The sequence below is a fragment of the Pezoporus wallicus genome, unplaced genomic scaffold (assembly GCF_028554395.1).
Source record: "Pezoporus wallicus isolate ANWC-B61680 ecotype Strahan unplaced genomic scaffold, APGP_CSIRO_Pwel_v1 contig_3365, whole genome shotgun sequence".
Classification (NCBI taxonomy): Eukaryota; Metazoa; Chordata; class Aves; order Psittaciformes; family Psittacidae; genus Pezoporus; species Pezoporus wallicus.
This window is the reverse complement of record NW_026640883.1, coordinates 978,159-997,279: the sequence shown is the minus strand read 5'-3', so window position 1 is coordinate 997,279 and position 19,121 is coordinate 978,159. Positions and strand designations below refer to the sequence as shown.

The 19,121-nt window shown below is 52.2% G+C and overlaps 1 protein-coding gene across 4 annotated transcripts in view; it reads right to left on the bottom strand.

Moving 5' to 3' along the window:
- Positions 1-13,470: 13,470 nt before the first annotated feature.
- The window catches only part of SUFU (SUFU negative regulator of hedgehog signaling), an 89,280-nt gene continuing 83,629 nt past the window's right edge, over positions 13,471-19,121 (bottom strand). For all 4 annotated transcript variants that reach the window (XM_057421048.1, XM_057421049.1, XM_057421051.1 and 1 more), the window contains exons 11-12: positions 17,090-17,158; positions 13,471-13,967 (exon numbers count right to left, since the gene is read on the bottom strand). In XM_057421048.1, the coding sequence (XP_057277031.1) occupies positions 13,878-13,967; positions 17,090-17,158 (159 nt within the window). In that variant the 3' untranslated portion in view covers positions 13,471-13,877. The remainder of the gene's footprint in view (positions 13,968-17,089; positions 17,159-19,121) is intronic.

The window sequence follows — 19,121 nt, the reverse complement described above, 5'->3', positions numbered from 1 at the left end:
ATGCAGAGGAAACCTCCATCCTCTATGATTAATAAGAAAGGACTGGGAGCTGGGTGTGCAGCCTGGTCCCCACAGCACGCAAAGTAAGTTCTCTGCCCCGAGCACCCAAGCATTGGGATCTAGTGACTCCCACATCCAACACTGACAGCTGGGAACAGGGCTGGGTTGGTGTACTGGGTGCAGGGATGCCGATGGCCTTGTTGGCTCCTTGGGGGAGCTTTGCCCTTGTGCAATGAATGCATAACTGGGGCTCCTCTCAGGGCAAAAATGCTGGGCTTCCTCCCCCAGCCTAAAGCACAGGGCAAAGGAGATACTGAGGTCTGTCCAAGGGGAACTGCATGGGGGCTGATGGAGGGGAGATCCGCTTTGGTTCAGGGCATATCCAGGTTGGATCAGCCCAATCTAAGGTTGAATGGCCAAATCCAGGGCTGCACAGCCAGCCATGGGGCAGGGGTGATGCTCAGGGGCTCCCTGCCTTGGCTGGCCTGGGGGTGCCACAGAGCATGTCAGTGGGTTCATTGGCTGTGAGGCTGGAGCATGGGGATCCGGGACTGGGCAAGAGCAGTTCCCTGCCTGATGGGGTTTCTTTCTATGCAAATATCTGGGAGCAGCTGCCCTGCTGGCGTGACTCATTTCCTGCTCTTGTGTCACATTCTGGTCAGGCCAGTTTGGCAAAGGCTTTCTTCTCTCCCTCCCTGGCTTCTCCTCCTCCTTCTCTCCCCCACCGCCGAGGGCTGGGATGTGCATTTGCTCAGCCCCTGGCAGGATGAAGCAGGATTTTCAGGAAACTGCGTCAAAGCCACAAACCCTCCATGTATATATATATATGTCCATAAAAACCCAACCAAACAGGAAAAAAAACAGCACAATTTTCTGTTTTTCTTTGTTTTTTGAGTACAAAGGAATCTGGGTCCAGACTGGGGTTGCTTTTCCGCCTGTGGGGCTGCTGCTTCCCCCAGGATGGGCCGGGACCCAGTAGAAACACTGCACAAGTTTGCTGGGTGGCCAAGGGGATTAATAAGTGCAGCTCAGTCTCATTTTACCCTCTGCTGCCAGTCGAATTGGTGCTGCCAGAGCCGGGCTGCCAGCGGGCAGTCTTCACTGGGGACGGATGGTGCGAGAATCCGAGGGAGAGCCAGCACTGGGGTTCACCCAGCGTTTCGTACTCCTCGGCCGTGCTCCGGGGCAGGCTCCACACCCTGAGAGAGATCCTGGATGGGTTAAACAGTAACTGCGCAGGGTCGGGAAGGGACGCCGGCAAACGCTGGCAGCACCCAGCGTGGGTCCCCCACCGTGGGCTGGGGCAGCGGAAGGTGATGCTGGGAGCAAATCCCTGCCGCAGCTCCCACGGTCCCCTCCAGGCTTGCGCTGCCCTAAGCGCAGGCCGTGCCGCAGGAAGACGAGTCACTGCGAGGCATTTCCCGCCTGGTTTGTGCTGTAGCTGCGAGGGCAGGATTCACAGCCCCCGGCGGCCCTGCGAGCCCTCCTGCCCCAGGGACCTGGCTCTGCTGCCCCTCTGTCCCCCCAGCGCCAGGCTGCACACATGCACCCTTTGCAAGGCCAGGCAGGGCAGGAAGCAGCAGCCCTTTGCCCCAAGCCTGTGGCTACTGGTGGCCTTTCTCTCCCTCTGCACCAGCCTTTTCCCTGGCGCACGCAGCTCTGGTACAGCATCCCCCACTGTAGCTGGGCACCTTCTTGGGGGAAAGATGGAGCCAGCCCAGCTTGGGCACATGAAGCTGCCAGCCTCAGCTCCAGTCCTGGGAGGCTGAGGGTGCGAGCAGGATACGATCCCACCACCTCCGTTCCCATCTGCAGCTCGGTTCAGCCACTATCCCACCAGAAGGTCTCTGCAGTCCCTGCCCTGGCCAAGGTGTGACTGTTGAAATCTTCACTACAGAGCAATTTCTCATCTTTCCTCTTCCTTTTCTGCAATTAAAGGCAGCTGCAGCCAAATGACCTGGCCCCTGGCATGCTGAAACACCCCCCGCCAGGGAGCTACTGAGCTTTCCTTTGAAGGGGAGTGCATCCGCTGCTGCTGTCCCCCCTGAAACCCCTAAAGGGCAGTCCCTGAGCCCAAGTGTCGCTCCTGAGCTTGGTGCAGCCGGGGTAAACTGGGACAGGGCAGGGGCAGGGAGCCCAGAGCTGCAGCCCATGCACACACCGCTACCAGGGCTCTCCTTCCCTTCCTCAAGGTCTGTTTGCCCACAGCGAAGGAAAGAGCACAAGGGTATCAGTGTAAATTAGGTCAGGAAGCTTTGCTAACAAACTGTCACTCCTGGTTGTGTAATGGGAGCAATTATGGGTTTAAGAGACCAGGAAGGAAAACATGGTCTGTCTGGGGTAAGAGTAGTGATGGCAAATAAAGAAGGAGGGTCCTGCTGACAGAAGGATGAAGCTGCCTTTGCGTCGGAGGCATTTCCGTCCCATCTTGGTACGTTGGCTGCCTGGGGCTTGGATTGACTCCATGCAGGGGGATGCAGGAAGACAGTTCCCAGCTCTCTCCCTGTACTCTGCTTCATTCCCCAGGGCACCAGGGACTTGAGGCAGGTGGCTGAAATCCGTGGTCCGTGATCCACCCTGCTCAGCTCAGCACTTGATGGCCACTGTCCACATAGAGCCCTTCCTTGGGGTCCAACGGGACCCGTGGGTGGCAGGGCTGGTGCTGGGCTGTGCCTGGGAGAAGAGCCTCTCCCCATGCTCCCCTCAGTGCCCACCACCTTGTGCTGCCCCTGCACAGCAGCAGACCCCTCTGCCTGTCTCTCCATGCCCCAAACCCCCTGGGCTGGTCCCTCCTGGCGTCTCCAGTGAGATGCTCAAACACTGCTGGAGGTCACCCAGAGCCCAAAATAAACCCATGGCTCCTCACAAGCACAACCCCAAGGCACTGCCAAACCTGGGGTGGGGGCACCCATCCTGCTCCATGGCGCTGGGAGAGTGGGAGGCTCCCAGTATGAATCCAGCCCGTGCATGCCACAGAGGAGGGGCCGGGGCTCCCGGCAGCCTGGGTTAGCCTTTAACCACCCAAACCACGGCACGGAGGGAGAGGAAATTCTTGAGGCATCTATTAACATGAAAAGAGTCGTACTTTACGTTTGGTCCCACTTATGGCTTATAAATGATTACTGCACCTTTTAATAAATGGTTAATCAAGTGTTAGAGTCCAAACAAGTTGATGGGTTGCTTATTACCATGGTTTATAACCTTTTATGAATGCCTTCTGTCGATGTACTTATAAACATCCATACCAAGTACTTCTCGTGTCTTGACATGTTGGTCACATCTGTTCGAAGTTTATTAACTCTTGAGCTGCTCACTGACAGCAGATCAAGAGGGATCCCACTGTTTGTCTGTATTAAACCATGTGGCTCAGCACACATGCACGGGAGGCACCGGCTGAGGGGCCGTGTGGGCATCCCCTTTGCCCAAAAGAGGGTCAAAGCAAGCGGGATGCAGCAGCATTAGAAATAGGTCAACAGCAGAATGCTGCTGTCATGGGTTTCTTGTCATCAGGACAGAGAGCCAAGGGAAGTCAATGGCCAATTCTTCTTCTCTTGAAGTCATTCAGCTGAGATAGGACTTAGTCCTGGTCCTCCTGCTTGATTCAGAAACACAAGTTATTGGGCTCAATGTGAGAGGAATTGGGTGAATTGGCCTGTGAACATGGGAGGTCAAACGGGATGATTTAATGGACTCTCCTGGCCTGGAAATCCATGGAAACACCCTCGGTCGTCGCTGTTCATGTGCAGCCACAGCCCCCCTCGTGTCACACTGCAAATAATGAAACAGCCTCTCAATAAGGTGAATAATCAGAAAACAATTTTCCAATAACAGCATCCCTGAAATCTCCTTTTAAGGCAAGGACTGGGATTCCCACCGCTGAGTGTGCTCCTGATGCCTCGCGTTATTGTTGGGCTGCCTGTGATGGGGCTGGGCACGCTGCCACCCGCCCCACATCCCTGGAGACGTTCCCCACCACACATCCCAGCCATCCCCCCATTCCCGAGCCCTTTTTGCCTTTATTCTCCCTCTTTGCCGGATGCTTTGGATCATTTTCCTGCCCAAAAAAGCAAGCGGGGAGCATGAGGTGCTGCAGCTCCACGTTTCCTCCAGTGTTTTTAACAGCTGGAAAAGGGCTTTATGCGTTAGGCAGATGGGGATGATCCCAGCCCAGGCAGGAAACGGGATCTCCCCAGTCGAATTGACCATGGACATCTTCCCTTTGCTCCCTGCTCCCCAGCCCTTCCGGAGCGGGTACCCCATCTCCTGAGCAGGAGCATTTCCAGCCTCGCTCGCTGCCCTCCATCAGGTTATTTGTGGCCAGAGTGTGGAAAGTCTGAGGAAAAGTGAATGATGGGAAAGGCATTAAAAATACTTTTCCCCTGGGAAAAACAAACTCAGACCTGAAGCTCGCTCTGTTGGAAAGCTGCTGCCTGAAACGCACCCGCAGCCAGCGCATCCCTGCAGCAGGTAAGCAGTGGGGTACCGAGGGGACGGAGCCTGTGCTGAGGTCGTGCTGCCATGGCCTGTCTCATGGGCTGCTTCAATTAGCGTGAGCGATGAGGTGCTGGGGCAAGGTAAGGCCATTCTTCTTCTCCAATGCAAACTGCCTGACAGCAGGAGCAGTTGCTCTGAAAGCTATTTGGAGAAGCCCGAGCTTTTGGGCACGCTGTGGGCTTCTCGCAGAGAGCTGGGGCTTCCCTGCAGTGTTTCTCCCACCGCTGCCAGGTCCTGGTTTCCTTCGCTGGATGGTGAGGCTCTGACTTGCAGCAGGGTGAGGATACTTGCCCAGCCCCTGTTGTCCCCAAGGCTCTGCTGTGGGGCTGGGGGGGGTTTGTCCTGCATGGGGTGGAGGCAGCAGAACCCGACACAGCCCAGCTGCTTCAGGCCCCTCTCCGAATGCAGCTTGGCCACAGGGTCCCCAGGAGCTCATGGTGTTAATGTGTCAGGTCCTGCACACCGGCATGTGCTGGGAGCCTTTCCTCTGCACTGAGGTACTACCAGGCAGGTGAAACAGCAAGCAGCAGAGAAACAAGGCAAAAAGAGGGGGAAAAGAACGATCCAAAGTGACTTGGTGTGCTGATCCCCTGTCAGCCTGTATTTCCTTGTGGTCCAAGTGGACTAAAGTATGGAGAACTCCTCCCTCCCATGTTTGCACCATCCTGACATGGGCTGGGGTGATGCTACGGCCAGGTCTCCCAGGTCAGGACCATCCCTGGTTACCCAAGTCCAGCACAACCCAAGTGCCCTGGGTGGGCAGGGAGCACAGCAGGAACCCCTTCCCATGGCAGCTGCCCTCTCATCCCACCCCATCCCTTTTGCCCCTCAGGTTCACTCTCTTCCCCATTGAGGTTCCTGGGCACTGCCGTTCACTTTTTAGATGGGAAGCGAGCCCCATCCCTCCCTCTGCACTCAAACAACAACAAAAAACCCAACCAAGAAGAGGAGAGAAATAAACAAATCCCTTCCCTCTCCTGGCTTGGCATCTGCTCGCAGCCTTTCCATTATTAATTGAAGGAGCTGCTGGCGTTATTAGTAACAAACCGCTCCTAATGAAGTTCAGAGCTGCAGAGCCAGGAGGGGCTCCCAGGCACTGCTCCTCAGGAACCTTAATTAAATCCACTGCCCAAGGTGCTCTCAGCCGGCGGAGGCAGAGCCTCAACCGCCGCTGCCTGGGCTGGTGGTAGGGCTTGGGGTGAAGGGTGGTGGTGGGAGAGCGGCACCCCACTGAGCCGCGGTCCCAGGGACACCCTGTCCCCTTGGATCCCCCTTAGCCTCAGTGAGGCTGGACAGAGGGATCGGCTGGGATGTGCCAATGCAAGGGGACAGCTGCCCTTGGATTATTTGGGTCATTAATTAAATTAAGCAAGTGGCCAGCGGGGAGGGCTCTCAGCTCCACCATCCTTGCTGCGATGCCTCAGTAGGGTAGCCCTGTGCTTGCAAACACTTAGATGTCCGGGAAGGTGAGTGGCATGCGGGAGGTGGGTGTCTCAGACCAGGGGATCAGCTGTATGGAGCCTCACACCTCCCAAATCTTGCCTGGAAGAAGAACCTCACTGCGTCCCCAGCTGACCAGCAAAGTTTCCTCAAGTGAGACGATGAACAGGACCAAGCTATGGCCATGTTCCCTTCGGGATGTCCAGCACTGGCTGCTCTGCACCATTGGCTCCTGGAGACGCTGCTGCTTTGCCTTGGGGCTGTTCATGTCTGGATGCAGCTGTGGGAGAGGTTCTTTGGGAAAGGATGTTTTTCACCCCAAACCTCAAAAGAAAACAAACTCACACAGGAGCCCTTCTGCTGACTGCTCCCCGTTCGATGCAGGGAGTGCTGAGACAACACCCCGGAGAGCAGGCACAAAACCTGCCCAAAGCTGGATTTAGCTCCCCATGCACCCTTTCCTGCCTTGTCACTCTTCCTCTGCACGCAGCCACCTCCCTTCCCCCGTCCCCGATATCCCACCCTTTCTCTCTCCTCTCTGACCTGAAAGGAATTTATTACCGAGGAGTGTAAAAAGATCACTGCAGAATCGCTCTGCGTTACTGGGGAATCAGCGCAACATTAGCTCAGTCCTGTTCCCGTCAGCGTTCCCTGCGTCTCTTCCCCGGCATACCCAGAGCGCACATCCACACATCCACACCCCCCTGGGTCCCGCCGGAGCCAAGAGGCACTTGGCAGAGGATGGGAGCAGGGATCTGACCCAGCACTCACCCCAGCTCCCTCCTTCCCACGCCAGCGGACGAGGTTGTCATCCCTCAGCCAACCGGCCATGTCCTCGGACCCGTGTGCGAGCATTCCCCATCCCAACGGCATTCAGGCTGCTCCAGGGGGTTTTGCCATGGAGGATCCTACCCGGGCAGGACCATGCATGGGAATAGGAAGATCCCTCCCTCTGCAGCTAAGACCCCGCTCCCCAGGGGTTGGTGGGGAGAAGTCATCAATGAGAAGGTGCTGATCAGAGGAGGGAGGGTCCCACCAGTTCACCCGCAGAGAAGGACACCGGCAGTTCTGCAAATACCTTTAATGCACTTCGAATACACGGGAGGGAAACAGAAACGTTTAGTGAGTCACAAAAATATTACAAAAGGTCACGTGCAGGCGACCCCCCCCCCCCCAGCACTGCAATGACAAGGTAGGAATTTACATTAGAAACTAATATAAAATATTTAAAAACCTCTGCTAGTTTAGCTTTTCTGTTTTTTTTTCCTTTGTCTTTTATAAAAAAAAAGGAAGGGGCAGGGGAAGAAAGGCCATCTACAAGGTACTGACACACCGCCTGCAGACACGCGGGCTCCCTCCAGCCCCATCGGTAGCATCCTTGGGCTCCTCGCTCCATCCAGCCCTGTGCACGCAGACCAAGCACACACACACACACACGCACACAGGCACACGCTGAACTACAGAAAGGGTCATCTCTGGGCTGCGAGGCCAGCACCAGCAGTCAGGGTTTGCTGTGGTCCCGGTCATCCACATGTCCCTCACCCTGGGAAGCTTGCCCTTGCTCTAGGTTATGCAAAACAGTGTCCCCAGTGCACAGCCAAACCTCCAGCCCTTTAAAGACAGGGAAAAGCTGGTGTGTCCACCCCAGGCTGGATGAGAGAAGCGTTTTCAATGACTAAACTTGGGTTTTGGGGCATGACCATGTCCAGACTGGGAGCACCAGGACTCCAGGGCTGGATGGGTGCAAGGAGCATCTTGGTGTGGGGTCCAAAGCATTGGTGCAAGCCCACAGCAGGATGCTGTCTGCTTCCACAAGGGAACAGCCAAAAGCAGAGATCAGAAGGGCCTGGAGCCCCCAGCCCACGGCCAGTCACTGCCGGGAGGACACAGCCACTCACACCCCTTCCTCTGCCCCCCATAGGCCTCGCTGCCTGCTCACTGCCACACAGCACAAGAGCTTTGTCGCCAGCACCACAAAGTCCTCCTGCACCCATCCTGCCCGCGGCATTGTCAACACATGCCGTGTTTATGTAGGACCTACCACACACGGTGACAGCTTGGTCCCTCCCACCCTCGCCGCTCACACAGCAGAGGGTTTCCGGAGCCGCACTTTCGCTGCAGTTGGGCCCCAGGGAAAGGAACAAAGGAGCCATTTTCATCTCCAGCCTCGCCGGGAGCGGAGGGAGAGGGTGAGAGAAAAGGCCAGTGTGTGCAAAGCACAACAGCCGGCAGGAAGTTTCCCCCCAGGTTTTTGAGGTTTGGGGCTTTTTTCCCCTCTCTGTTCCTCTTTTTAAAGAAGGGAAGAGGCAGCGTCAGGACAGTTAAAAACAACCAAGTGCTGGCCCCAGCCACGTGCAGCCCTTCCTGGGCTGATGTTCTTCTCCTGCTCCCGGGGCCCTGTGAGGCAAACGGTTAGCGATGCCGTGGTCTTTCAGCGAGAGAAAGGGAAGGGACCACCTCCACGGCAGACTAGAAATCATGTTTCTGAACTGATGTGCCGCTTATGATGATTTTATGGTCTGTCAGCGGCTTTAGGGGAAACAGAACCATGGTAGAAATGAAGAGGTGGTGAAGCATGATACACGACAGGTTCACTGCCTGAAAGAGACAGGTTGATGCAAGGCTGGGTTCTAAACACATTTGCAACCTCAGGCTTATTCTCCATTAGAAATTCTGGACTAACGTCAAACACGAGGGTTTTCTTTTGAAAAGAGAACTGCGCAACAGAAAAAACATTATCAAAATAGGAGGTTGCAACAGAGCTCATTAAAACTGCCATGGTCCAAGAGACCTAAATCCAGCTTTAAAACCTTTGGAGGTGAACCTCACTGGCAAACACGCATTTTGAGATTGTTTTGGATACAGTCTGGCTGCTGTGCAGGCTGCCATTAATCGATAGGGACAGATGCACTGAAAGAGATTCCTGGTTGCTCGACAGTTCATGTGCCCTTGCAGCTTCACTCATGGGGAGAATTAAGGCACAATATATACTCTAAATGGAGGGCAGTCACGTAGAGAACCAAGTCCCCGGGAAGTGGAAGGGCCCTCATGGTGCCGGATGCCCTCCTCACCTGGGCTGGCGCCCAGGACTGGGTACAGCAGAGCCACAGGGTTCAAGGAAAACTGGACACAGAGGTCTAAGGGTTTCCTCTGGCCTGAAGGTCTGTGGATCTCCCCAGCTGACACAACGCTGCCTTGCACTGGCCAGATACAAGCTGGCAAAGCAGGTCATGCGCTCCAGATGCCCACCCAGGAGGAAGGAGGACAAACAGCCGAGCAGCCATGATCCCAGGTGTCATCTAACCCAGCGTCCTGCAAAGCACGCAGCCAGCCAAGCACCTTCCAGTGAAGCACCAGAGAAAGGATTCCGTGGGGAGCTGGGGGACACGTGCCAAAGGGAAGAGATGGCGGGCGAACAATAAGGCTTGCTCGGTGACCAGCCTGGAGGTTCTCACGAGGGGCAGCGGAGCAGGAGCTCGGCTCCCCACCCCACACTGATTAGAATAACAAATGAGCCCACAGCAGCAGCCACATTGCCACTCCCCATCTTTGACTCTACCTCAGATGCAGCCATTTGCAGTCTCTGCCATCAGTGAGGGGTACAGGCCAGAGCGGGAACACGCAGCGGGATGTGCGTGCCGGCTGCCTGTGCCTGTGCAGGACCTCAGTGGGTCCTGGCATGGAAATGAGGACTTGCCTGCAGGGCCCCATGCTGTGCTGAGGCCCTGATGACTCTCACTTTGGTTTCTGGCTTCCTTTCATCCATGTTAGCTCCCCTTGCAGCGCCTGAGATGCATAAGGGCTGCACTGCCCTGAATGAGTCTGAGCTGTGGGTGCAGGAGGAGGTTGCTCCCCTACCATGCAACCTCTCCCCAGCAATCTGCCCCCTCCAAGGCAAGCATCTCTTTCAACTGTTTTCTTTTTAAGAGCTACACCCCCTAAATATTTCTACTGGTCACAGATGAAAAACAACAAAACCCCCACTTCTTCAAAGACCACTTGATGACTTGGTGTAATTTCAAAAGCCATCCAAGAGTAACTGAGTATTTGAAGAGCTTCAGAATATAATTTCAAATCACTGTTGGCAAATCTCTGTACAGTAAGAGCAATATATCACCGTCCTCAAAGACACGATACACAGCAGGCACCACCTCTCTGAGCCACTGAAAATATCACTGTAGGTCACACCAGCTACAAGCTCTGCTCAGATCATAGCCCACATACTTCAGGAGTGAAACTATACATTCCTTCTGTTCTTAATCACAAGTCGAGAGGGAGAGTAGTCCTGGCTTTTGGGACTTCTCTCATTTCAGAATTGCTGTCACATGTTGGATTTTCAAGGCATTGCGGGTCTGCCATGAGGCTCTTCATCTCTGGCAATATCCCTATTGACCTGCATCGCCAGGTTTCTCCAGGAGGGAGAGAACCTGTACTCGCTGCTTCTGAACCACGTTTATTTCCATCCAGAACGTTATCTTTAGCCAACACAAGCCTCACAGGTTTTGTTTTCAGACAATCCTCCTTCACACCTTCCACACAATCTAGAAAAACTCAGCACCAGGGACCTACCATCTCAGCAGGTTTGGGCTAGACAAATACCATGGTGCTATTAACACTGATGCGTTTCCCTTCTTGAAGGGAAAATGCTCACTAAAATACAACGGTTTCTTTTCCATTTCCTTCACACACAGGCACGTCCTCTTGTCCCAGGATGAAAATATCCAAGCTTGAGATCTCATTTAGTTGCCAATGAGTAAGCCTTTGGCATGGTTGCAAACCTGATGTGAGTCAGGGGAGGGGAGGTCCTGTGGGTGCGCAGCAATTCATGATACTGAGGAACATGCAACTTTCGTATTCTTAGACAACTGTTGAGAGGCAGTGACACAACCTTGGAGCTTAAAGGCTGACTTTCACCGCTTTCTCTCATTGTTACACCTACTGTAAGAGACAGATATTTCTATTTTAGCACTTGTCTAATATTTCCCCCCTTAACTAAATAGGAAGATTTCATTTCCTTGCCTTTAAACTTTCCCCTCAATTGTTATTTGGCTACCAGCAAGGATCTGTGAGAAAGTGTCTCAGAAATAGAGATTTCTGTCATGCCACCTGTTCATAACTCAAATACACAGAACTATATATAAATACATGACATAGAACAAAAATACACACACGCACACAAAGATACTGGGTGGATTTTCAAATGCATTCAGCATGCTCCCTCTGAAGTCAATGAAAACCCAACCCAGCACATCTCATGAGAGTAAATATGCGAGGAAAACATACACATAAGAAAGGCAGAACTGGAGCACAAGCCAGCCTGGAGGAGGTGCATTCACTGCGTAAAGCACTGCATCCCCACTGTGAAGGCTCAAGGAGTTCATAGGGCAGGAGGTCCTAAACTTTCCAGATGTGTGTCAGAGCCCAGAGAGGATCTGATGGACTTCTCTCTGCCCCGTGCTGATCTCTGCAGGAACAGCAACGATTGACCTTCCAAATGTCCCTTCTTCACCAAGATGTGGATTTTAAGCTCCTTTTAATGAGAGCTAGCATCTGGAAACAAGGAAGAGCAGCGAGCACCATGGCGATGGCCTAGCTCTGCTGCAGGCACCTCTAGCAAGCATCGTACAAGAGCAGCCCATGTGCTACTGCTGGCGGATGGCTCTGGGACAGAATCGGAGTTGCTGCCCTTGCCTTTTTCCCTTGATTGCCACAATCATCTGTTTGTTCATTATCTGGTGGTGGGACATTTGGGCATGTCATTTCTGAAGGTGGACTGGTACATCTTCATGCCATTTTCTCACCCATGCCGTCCCCTGCACATACATCTCCAGTGCAGAAGGGATGCTTCGTGCTAACCAGGACAACGAAAACTGGCCAAGAGATCCCACGGATGACTGCAGTCTGCCACTGCACAGAACCCCCCCCGGCTGGCACATGCAGATATCTGAAAGTTTGTTCTTTCGCAGCAGGATTCTAAGATGATCCTGTGAGTTCAGACAAAATTATAAACTCATTTACATGTAAATTACTTCCGTAGCTTTGCAGAAAGGAAGGTTCTGCCGAGCAGTGTTGGACCCTGCATTTGGCCTGTCTTAAATTATAATATAACAACAATTATAATAATACAAATACTACTTTGTACACAAAGCACGCCCTCCCCTGCAAACCCTGGCATGCTTCGGTAGGTCCTACAGCCCTCTAGTCAATAATCACCCTCTGCACAGAGAGACATTGAGTGACTTGCCTGAGGCCACAGCAGAATTCTGTAGCAAGTCCAAAGAAAGCTTTGTGGCTCCTAGCTCTGCTTCTTGACCAACGTTAACCAGCCCCAAATATATGCAAAAACCATCAAAGCTGAATGTGCCAGGAAGAAATTAAATCAGGAAACAAACAGAAAACCAACCCTGGGGTACCGTGAGGCCTCCTGGACTTTGCTGTTCGATCAGGGGACTTGAGTGTTAAAAGCTTCTGTTATACTCTGTTATACTGATATTGAGATCACACAGGAACTGTGAGTAAATCACTAAGTTCTCCTGTAGGCAAAAAGGGGTGGAAGGAAAGCTGCACTTCCCCTGACAAGGAGTGAAGAGTTGTCACCAAAAGACAATGGGCAGAAGAAGGGTGGGGAATATGCATCAGAAACAACCTGCAACAGCAGCAGGGGGTAAAGCCTGCAGTGGTTTGCTGCAGCATATCCACAGGGGCCAGCATCTCGATGCAGAGACAAAACCTGACCCTGCAGAGACTGTTTCCTCTGCACACCACATTTTGCTCCAAGGAGGAAGCCATGGGGATCTAGAGGGAGGGTCTTTTCAAGCTGATTTTGATGCTTTACAGCTCAAATCTATCTGAAAGGAAGGACATCAGCAACAAGAAGAAGAGCCATCACAGTGAGGCTAGAGGGGAAAATGGAGCTGTGCTAGGGCACAACCCTGCTGGAACAGGGAGAATAGTTGGCTTTATTGAGGCTGTCTCCTCTCTGCTGCGCCAGGGCAGTGGAGATCTCTGTTTCATATGCTTTCAAGCAGCCCTCTGGATCCTGCAGAGCTGCTGAAGTTGTCCCTGTGAACAAATGCTCCTTTCTAGCTTCTCAAATTCTGTACAATAGCAAGGAAAAAATACTTGACAGTATCTCTTTAAAGATAAACACACTGTAAACAGGAGATCTCCCCCGCCCCGGTAGCTTTCTTCCTCCTGCTTGTGCAAAACCAGGGGTTGCGACCTTCCCTGGGGTTCAGGCACAAGGACAGGATGCGTGAGAATAAAGTTGCCTCTGTTTGCAGTGATACCATAGCTAATAGCACCAAGACCAACACTTAAAACATGCCTAATTTGAGGGCAGGGAGGATCTGGGTTTGTTTTTCTTGACTGAACTAGAAAGTTCATCTTTAAATCTGTTCAGTTTCAAGCATGTGAGCTTTTGGCCTCCTTTAAACAGGGGAAATACCATTCCGTTTCTGAAAAGAAAAAAAAAATAGCACATGGAAGAACAGTTCTGCAGTCAGTAAAAGTTTGGCTAACAAAAGGACTCCAGAGTCACGTAAAGAACATTTAATCCATGGATTATAGGCTCGCACCTGGCAGAAACGCATGTGTAAATACAGGCGTGCAGAGCATCTACACCCTGAGCTAAGGCAGAGGGGAGTTCTGTAGCTAGGAGAGAGAAAAAGGATTCTTACTACTAATTTTCATAGTTAAATATTTCTCACTCGCACTCACACATACGCAGGCTGTTCCCAGAGAGCTCAGCCTTGGGAAGGATAAAGGATAGGGCTCAGTTCGGTCTGGGCTGGTGCTGAGTAGCTCCTCTTCTGTTCGCAGTGGTTGCGCAGCAAACTCTTTTATTTGCAGGCAGAGTTTTTACTGCATTAATTATCCTGTGAGTCACTGGGCAATGGACAGTAACTTGGCTCTCCCAGTTGTTAGAAGGGTGTAATTCAGCTCTAATGCAGCGGGTTGTCGAACACGGCATCTGGCAAGATGGAAACTTTCAGTTTCTTTTCAGGCCAGCTGTACTCCTTTGGAAGTTTAAACTGCAAGACAGTAAAGAGAACCAGTCAATGTATATCATTGCAACCTGCACAGAACAAACAAATCCAGTGCAAAGGCAGGCAGCCCCATGTTATTATTATTTTTTAAAACAAGAGGCCACTAAGAAAACATTTCCCCATCAGTGTGTTTTGGACAGCACTGGACATTAGATAATGCAGCCTCTGCCTCAGCTGCCAAAGTAAAGCTCGAGTTTTCAGCCCAAGCACTGTTTATTTCATCAGACGGATTCTGGAGGGTTTCTGCCCCCATCACCCTTTCCCCTCCCAACTCTCTGAAAAGTCATAGCAGAACTATCTCCCTTCCAACCTGACCATATCCCTTTCCTTGCACTACACCAGCCCCCATTTGCTTTAAAGTGAGACTTACGACAGCTTTCAAACTCTTGTTGGTACAGGGTGGGATGTGAGCTAGCATGGCTCTGCTGGGTGACAGGCTTGCAAATGGCCATCACCTCTGGGTGAGCAAACCCTGGCTGAGGAAAGACAGTGTGCCTGAACAGCATTTCTGCTCCAGCCCTACCCACCTCTGGTACAAAGGCTTCACAGGGTGCTGTACAATGCCTCATATTCACACAGGCACTCAGCTGCTCAGGCTGTTTTGCAAACATTGATTGAAGCACTCAGAACGGAGATTTTTTTGCCCCAGTCTGGTTTGCACAGCACTGTCTCTGGCCAGTGTTTCCCAAACAAGGTGAGTGCACTCGTCCCATCCTGTTATCGCTCCAGGGCATCCTGCCTTAGGCTGGGAAGTCACCCCAGCATCTCTGACCCCAAACACAACCATACAGCGACAGAGCTCCAAGGGGCCTTACCACCAACCCTTCTCACAGCTGCATGTGACCAGGGCCCATGCATTCGCAGAGACCTCAAAAACAGCTCTGTGGGAGGTGAGGGGTGGAATCTTTTAAGCTACAAATCTGCCCCATTCAGAGCTGGATAGCAACCAGTTCTGCACAGGCATTTCATGCAATCCTGGTGTTCAACCTGAGGGTCCAAAACATGTTGGGACAGCTCTGGAAGCCAGTCTGCAGGATCTGCTATACCCACTGACACCACGATAGTCCCTGACACCCCAGAAGGACTCCCAGGAAGGAATCTTACCGGGATCCCACACCACCAGTAACAACCTGACCTGGAGGCAGCTTATCCAGAACAGTTACAGATACAGTGGTCCTCTCCTAGGAAAGTCTTCAGACCAAAGCCATCAACGCTATAAGCTTCCCAGGGCCTACGTGAATCAGAGCTGGTGCAAGGGGGCACTGACCTGGGAATCATTTATCCTTACCTAATTACTTGTCTTTCTTCCCATAAGTGCCCAATTTCTGAAGGACATTAACACATGCCCAGTGGCAAGTTCCTGCTAAAGGAAATCCCCTCCAGCTGCCTGCTCCACAGCAAGGGTGGCTCTAACATGAATTTGCTCCCAACCTTGCTCCATACGCAGCTGTTTATAAGGATGACCTTCAGTTGGTACCTACCGACCTGAGTATGCAGGCTGGGGGTTCAGCGTCAGAGCCATGATCTGGGGGCATGGAAGAAGGGTCCTTCAGGATAGTGGCTACTATAAACTTCCACTCTTTCTCTTCTAGGAAACATAAACAGCCCAAGACCCACTTAGGGCTGGTGTCTTTTTAAACTCAAGCCCTCATACTGAGGGGATTCTTCTGAGTTCAGCTCTAGGGTATGTAAAAAACATGCTAAAGATACTCGGATCATCTAGCTTCACTTAACACAGGTGGCTCTTTATGCAGCAAAGGAAAGATTCTCATTGCAGCGCTTCATTCTACCACAGGAACATCATCAGCAACAGCAAGGGCTGCTGAGGAACGCCTTCGGTTGGCCCAACCCAGGGTCCTGCAAGTTACAAATCCTTGGAGGAATCTGGATGGTGAAAGCTCACATTTCATCTCAAGTATTTTCCTTTTTATAAACAGGAGTGGTTCCAAAGCAATCCTCTTGGAGAAGTCATCCTTTGCATTTGTTTGTTTTCCACTTTTTAATACAGCAAAGTCACAGCAACTCAGAACCGAATGCCCAGTTGCTGTGCCAGGAGCTGCCATGCTCATTGCCTCTGCTTCTCAGTGGAGAGCGAAGGAACAAGAGCAGCCCAAAGCCTTAACTAAAGGGCCTTCAAACTAAAGTGCTCCTGGGCTTCTATGTCACTAGCAAAAATGAGCTTTGGATTAGGTTTAACTGGATAAAAGCTGGCCTGAAAGTCACTGCACAGCTAGCAGCATGCTCCCCTCACTCACACAGTGAAGAATACCCTGGCATTAAATCAACTTTGGATTAAACAATTAGAGCCCTGAGATTTTCATGGGGGAAGGGAGCAGGGTGAGGGATGGGAGGGCTGCTCTACAAACCAAGCAAAGTTTCTTTAGAGTCTGCAGGGAGCTGTAAAAAATGGGATTAAAAATATTACATGTCATTTCTGCCACTGCTCTTTGAAGTCAAGCAGAGTATTTATATGGCATGCATGGGAGACAGGGTGTTAAATGTTCCCCAGGAAGAGATCACATGGCAGAGAGAAGTTTAGTACCGCACGGCAAAGCTTTGTAAAGCTCCCCTGGCTGCTGCTATGAGGCTTCCAGGCTGGTGATGGTCCTCTCCTTCACTTGGCAAGTGAAGGCCAAGCAGCAGATGTGAACCCCCCCACTCCCTGCTGCCCAGGCCCCAGAATGGAAGCCCCTATCACAGGTTGCTCAGCAGTAAAAATACTGCCACCACTTTCAGCCTTTCTCAAAGCAGCGAAGTTGATGTGCCTGGTGCTCCTGTGGAAGGAACTATGCATGGCATGAAGGAAACCCCTCCACCTGGCTCAGGGGCTGCACCACCTTGATTTGGGGTGCTCACATACCACGTTGGGAAAGATGCTGGTGGAAAGGAAATGCAGAGTCTCACTTAATACCCATCTCTGCCCTGTATTTCTCGCAACCCCTTCTCTCAGTGCCTTAGGTCACAGCAGATGTGAAGGTTTAGCAAGGCCTCATGTCTACGATGCAGGCTACAGCCTGCGAGCAGAGGGGAGGATCAAAGGCAAGCTGCAGGATGGGCTAAGCTCTCTGGAACAGTACATGGGAGATATGGGAACGACGCAGCCTTACTTCCTCTGGAGAATTCAGATCTTCTAAATCTTCCAGCATTCTCTCTACGAACTCTTCGGTCAATAGGATCTGCAAAGGAAATAGAGTAGTTTATGCCTTTACACTCCTAGTTTTAGCTAATAGCCAAGAAACCGAACGACTTCTGCAGAGAGCAGACTGTACCAGCTCACTCCTTCCTCCATGTCCTTCTTTCCTGCAATACAAGGGTTTGAGGGCAAGGAGCTCCTAACTTTGCTTCCCACCCCAACCACTGAAAGAAAAAAGTTAAAATTATACAGCAGTCTTTCTTTGAACCTCAATTATCTTCTTCAGTCTAAAATTAGAGGCTCAGCTTTAGACATAGGGAGTGGGGAAGAAGGAAAAAGGGTCAGGATAACAACTGTTAGAGAGACAGTGGGAGACAGCCGCTTTCATCTGATCCACTGAAGTTAAGCTCAGTTTAATCAAGAAACAGCAGCACAGGGACCCATACAGAGCTGGTGCTCTGGGCACGGGGAGGGCTCTGACCTGAGTGCAGCACATCATTCAGATTAACCAGATGCTGGGTACAGGAGGTGGTCCCAGAGGGGCCTATGCCAGGCACCTCCACGTTGTATCACACGTGCCTGTGCTGAGAAAGCTTTTACCTCATCTCAAGGCCAGGCTGGGATGCACAAAGCAGCCCAGGAAAGCAGCTGAGGGCCACGACCCTGGCCCCATGGAGCTCCCCAGGTCACATACACCAGAGACACCGGGGGGGGGAACCAGCCCCAGGAATTCAAGGGGAGGGACTCCCACCCTCTTACAAAAGCATGTGATAGCCAAAAGCAAACACGTCCTGCCTCTCTTCACAACAGCCATAAAGGCCAGAGCTCCAGGCAGGCCAGCTGGCTTGGCACAGGAGCAGAGACAGCCGTGCAGGACCAGGCAAACATCCCCACGCGGTGAGGGGGCCTTGCAGTGGCATTCCTGGGAGTTAGGTTGCAGCAGTATCCAGCGGATTAGTTCCATTTCAGCCTACAGGTTTGTTTCTCCCTTGCTGCTCCTCCTTTCCTTTCTTCACTGTACCCTTTCCTCTGTCTCTGGCATTGCTTTCCATCCTGCAGCAACCACCTCCCCAGTGCCCCTTTTCTTACTCTTCCCTTTCTCTGTTCTCTCCAGCAATGAACTCTGTGCTCCCTCCCATAGAAGGAACCACTCCAGCACCAAACACTGATGGAGCTATGTGCCCAGCCCCACTCCTCTCTGCCTTCCCCTCCAGCTCACATCTGGAAGAGGGGCAGCCACCACAGAGCCCCACCTCCCATGCTCACCAGCTCCTTGGTACCAGTAACACCAGTAACACCAGTAAGGAGCAGGTGATCGCGAGGATGCCATGGGCTGTTTGGCAAGTGAAAGCCTCTGGGTTCCATTTGGTCACACACTAGCAGGACTATTGGACAGAAAGAGAAAGGCAAGATTCAGGTCTCCCTTTCTTCCTTTGTTGGCAAGAGATCCAGAAACACCAAATCCAGATCTGAGAGCTATCAGGTGCCTGCAGTTCCATACCCTTCAACCTTGCCACCCTGCTGCCACTGCTCACAGATTTCCCAGGGGATGAGGGAACTGCACCTCCCCTTTCCACTACATTCCTTTCTTTGCCTAGCTTCAAGCAGGCTCCAGGCCAGGGCTTATGACCGAACTGCTCAGCATGGATGCAGGCACCTCCATCAGGCCTTTCTGATCACACCTCAAGCCTGAAAAAAACCTGCTTTAGCTAGGAGCCAGGAGCTTGCTGCTTTGGACAAGACTCTGCAACCTGGCACCAATCTGCAGACTGGCAAGCTGAGGAACATTGCACTAAAACACACAGTACCACCGCAAACTGCTGCAGTCTCCTTGCAGGAGCCTGTAACTATTCTGCCTGTTGAACTGGAGACACCCGTTTGTTGACTGTTTGCAGGAGGAGGAAGCTGTCTGTCTGTGTTGGAGGCAGGAGGGCAACCTGATCGCTCAGCTCACAAGGAAGAGCTGGGTGGGGAGCCGGGGCTCTGTGTGGAGCAGATCGCTTTCT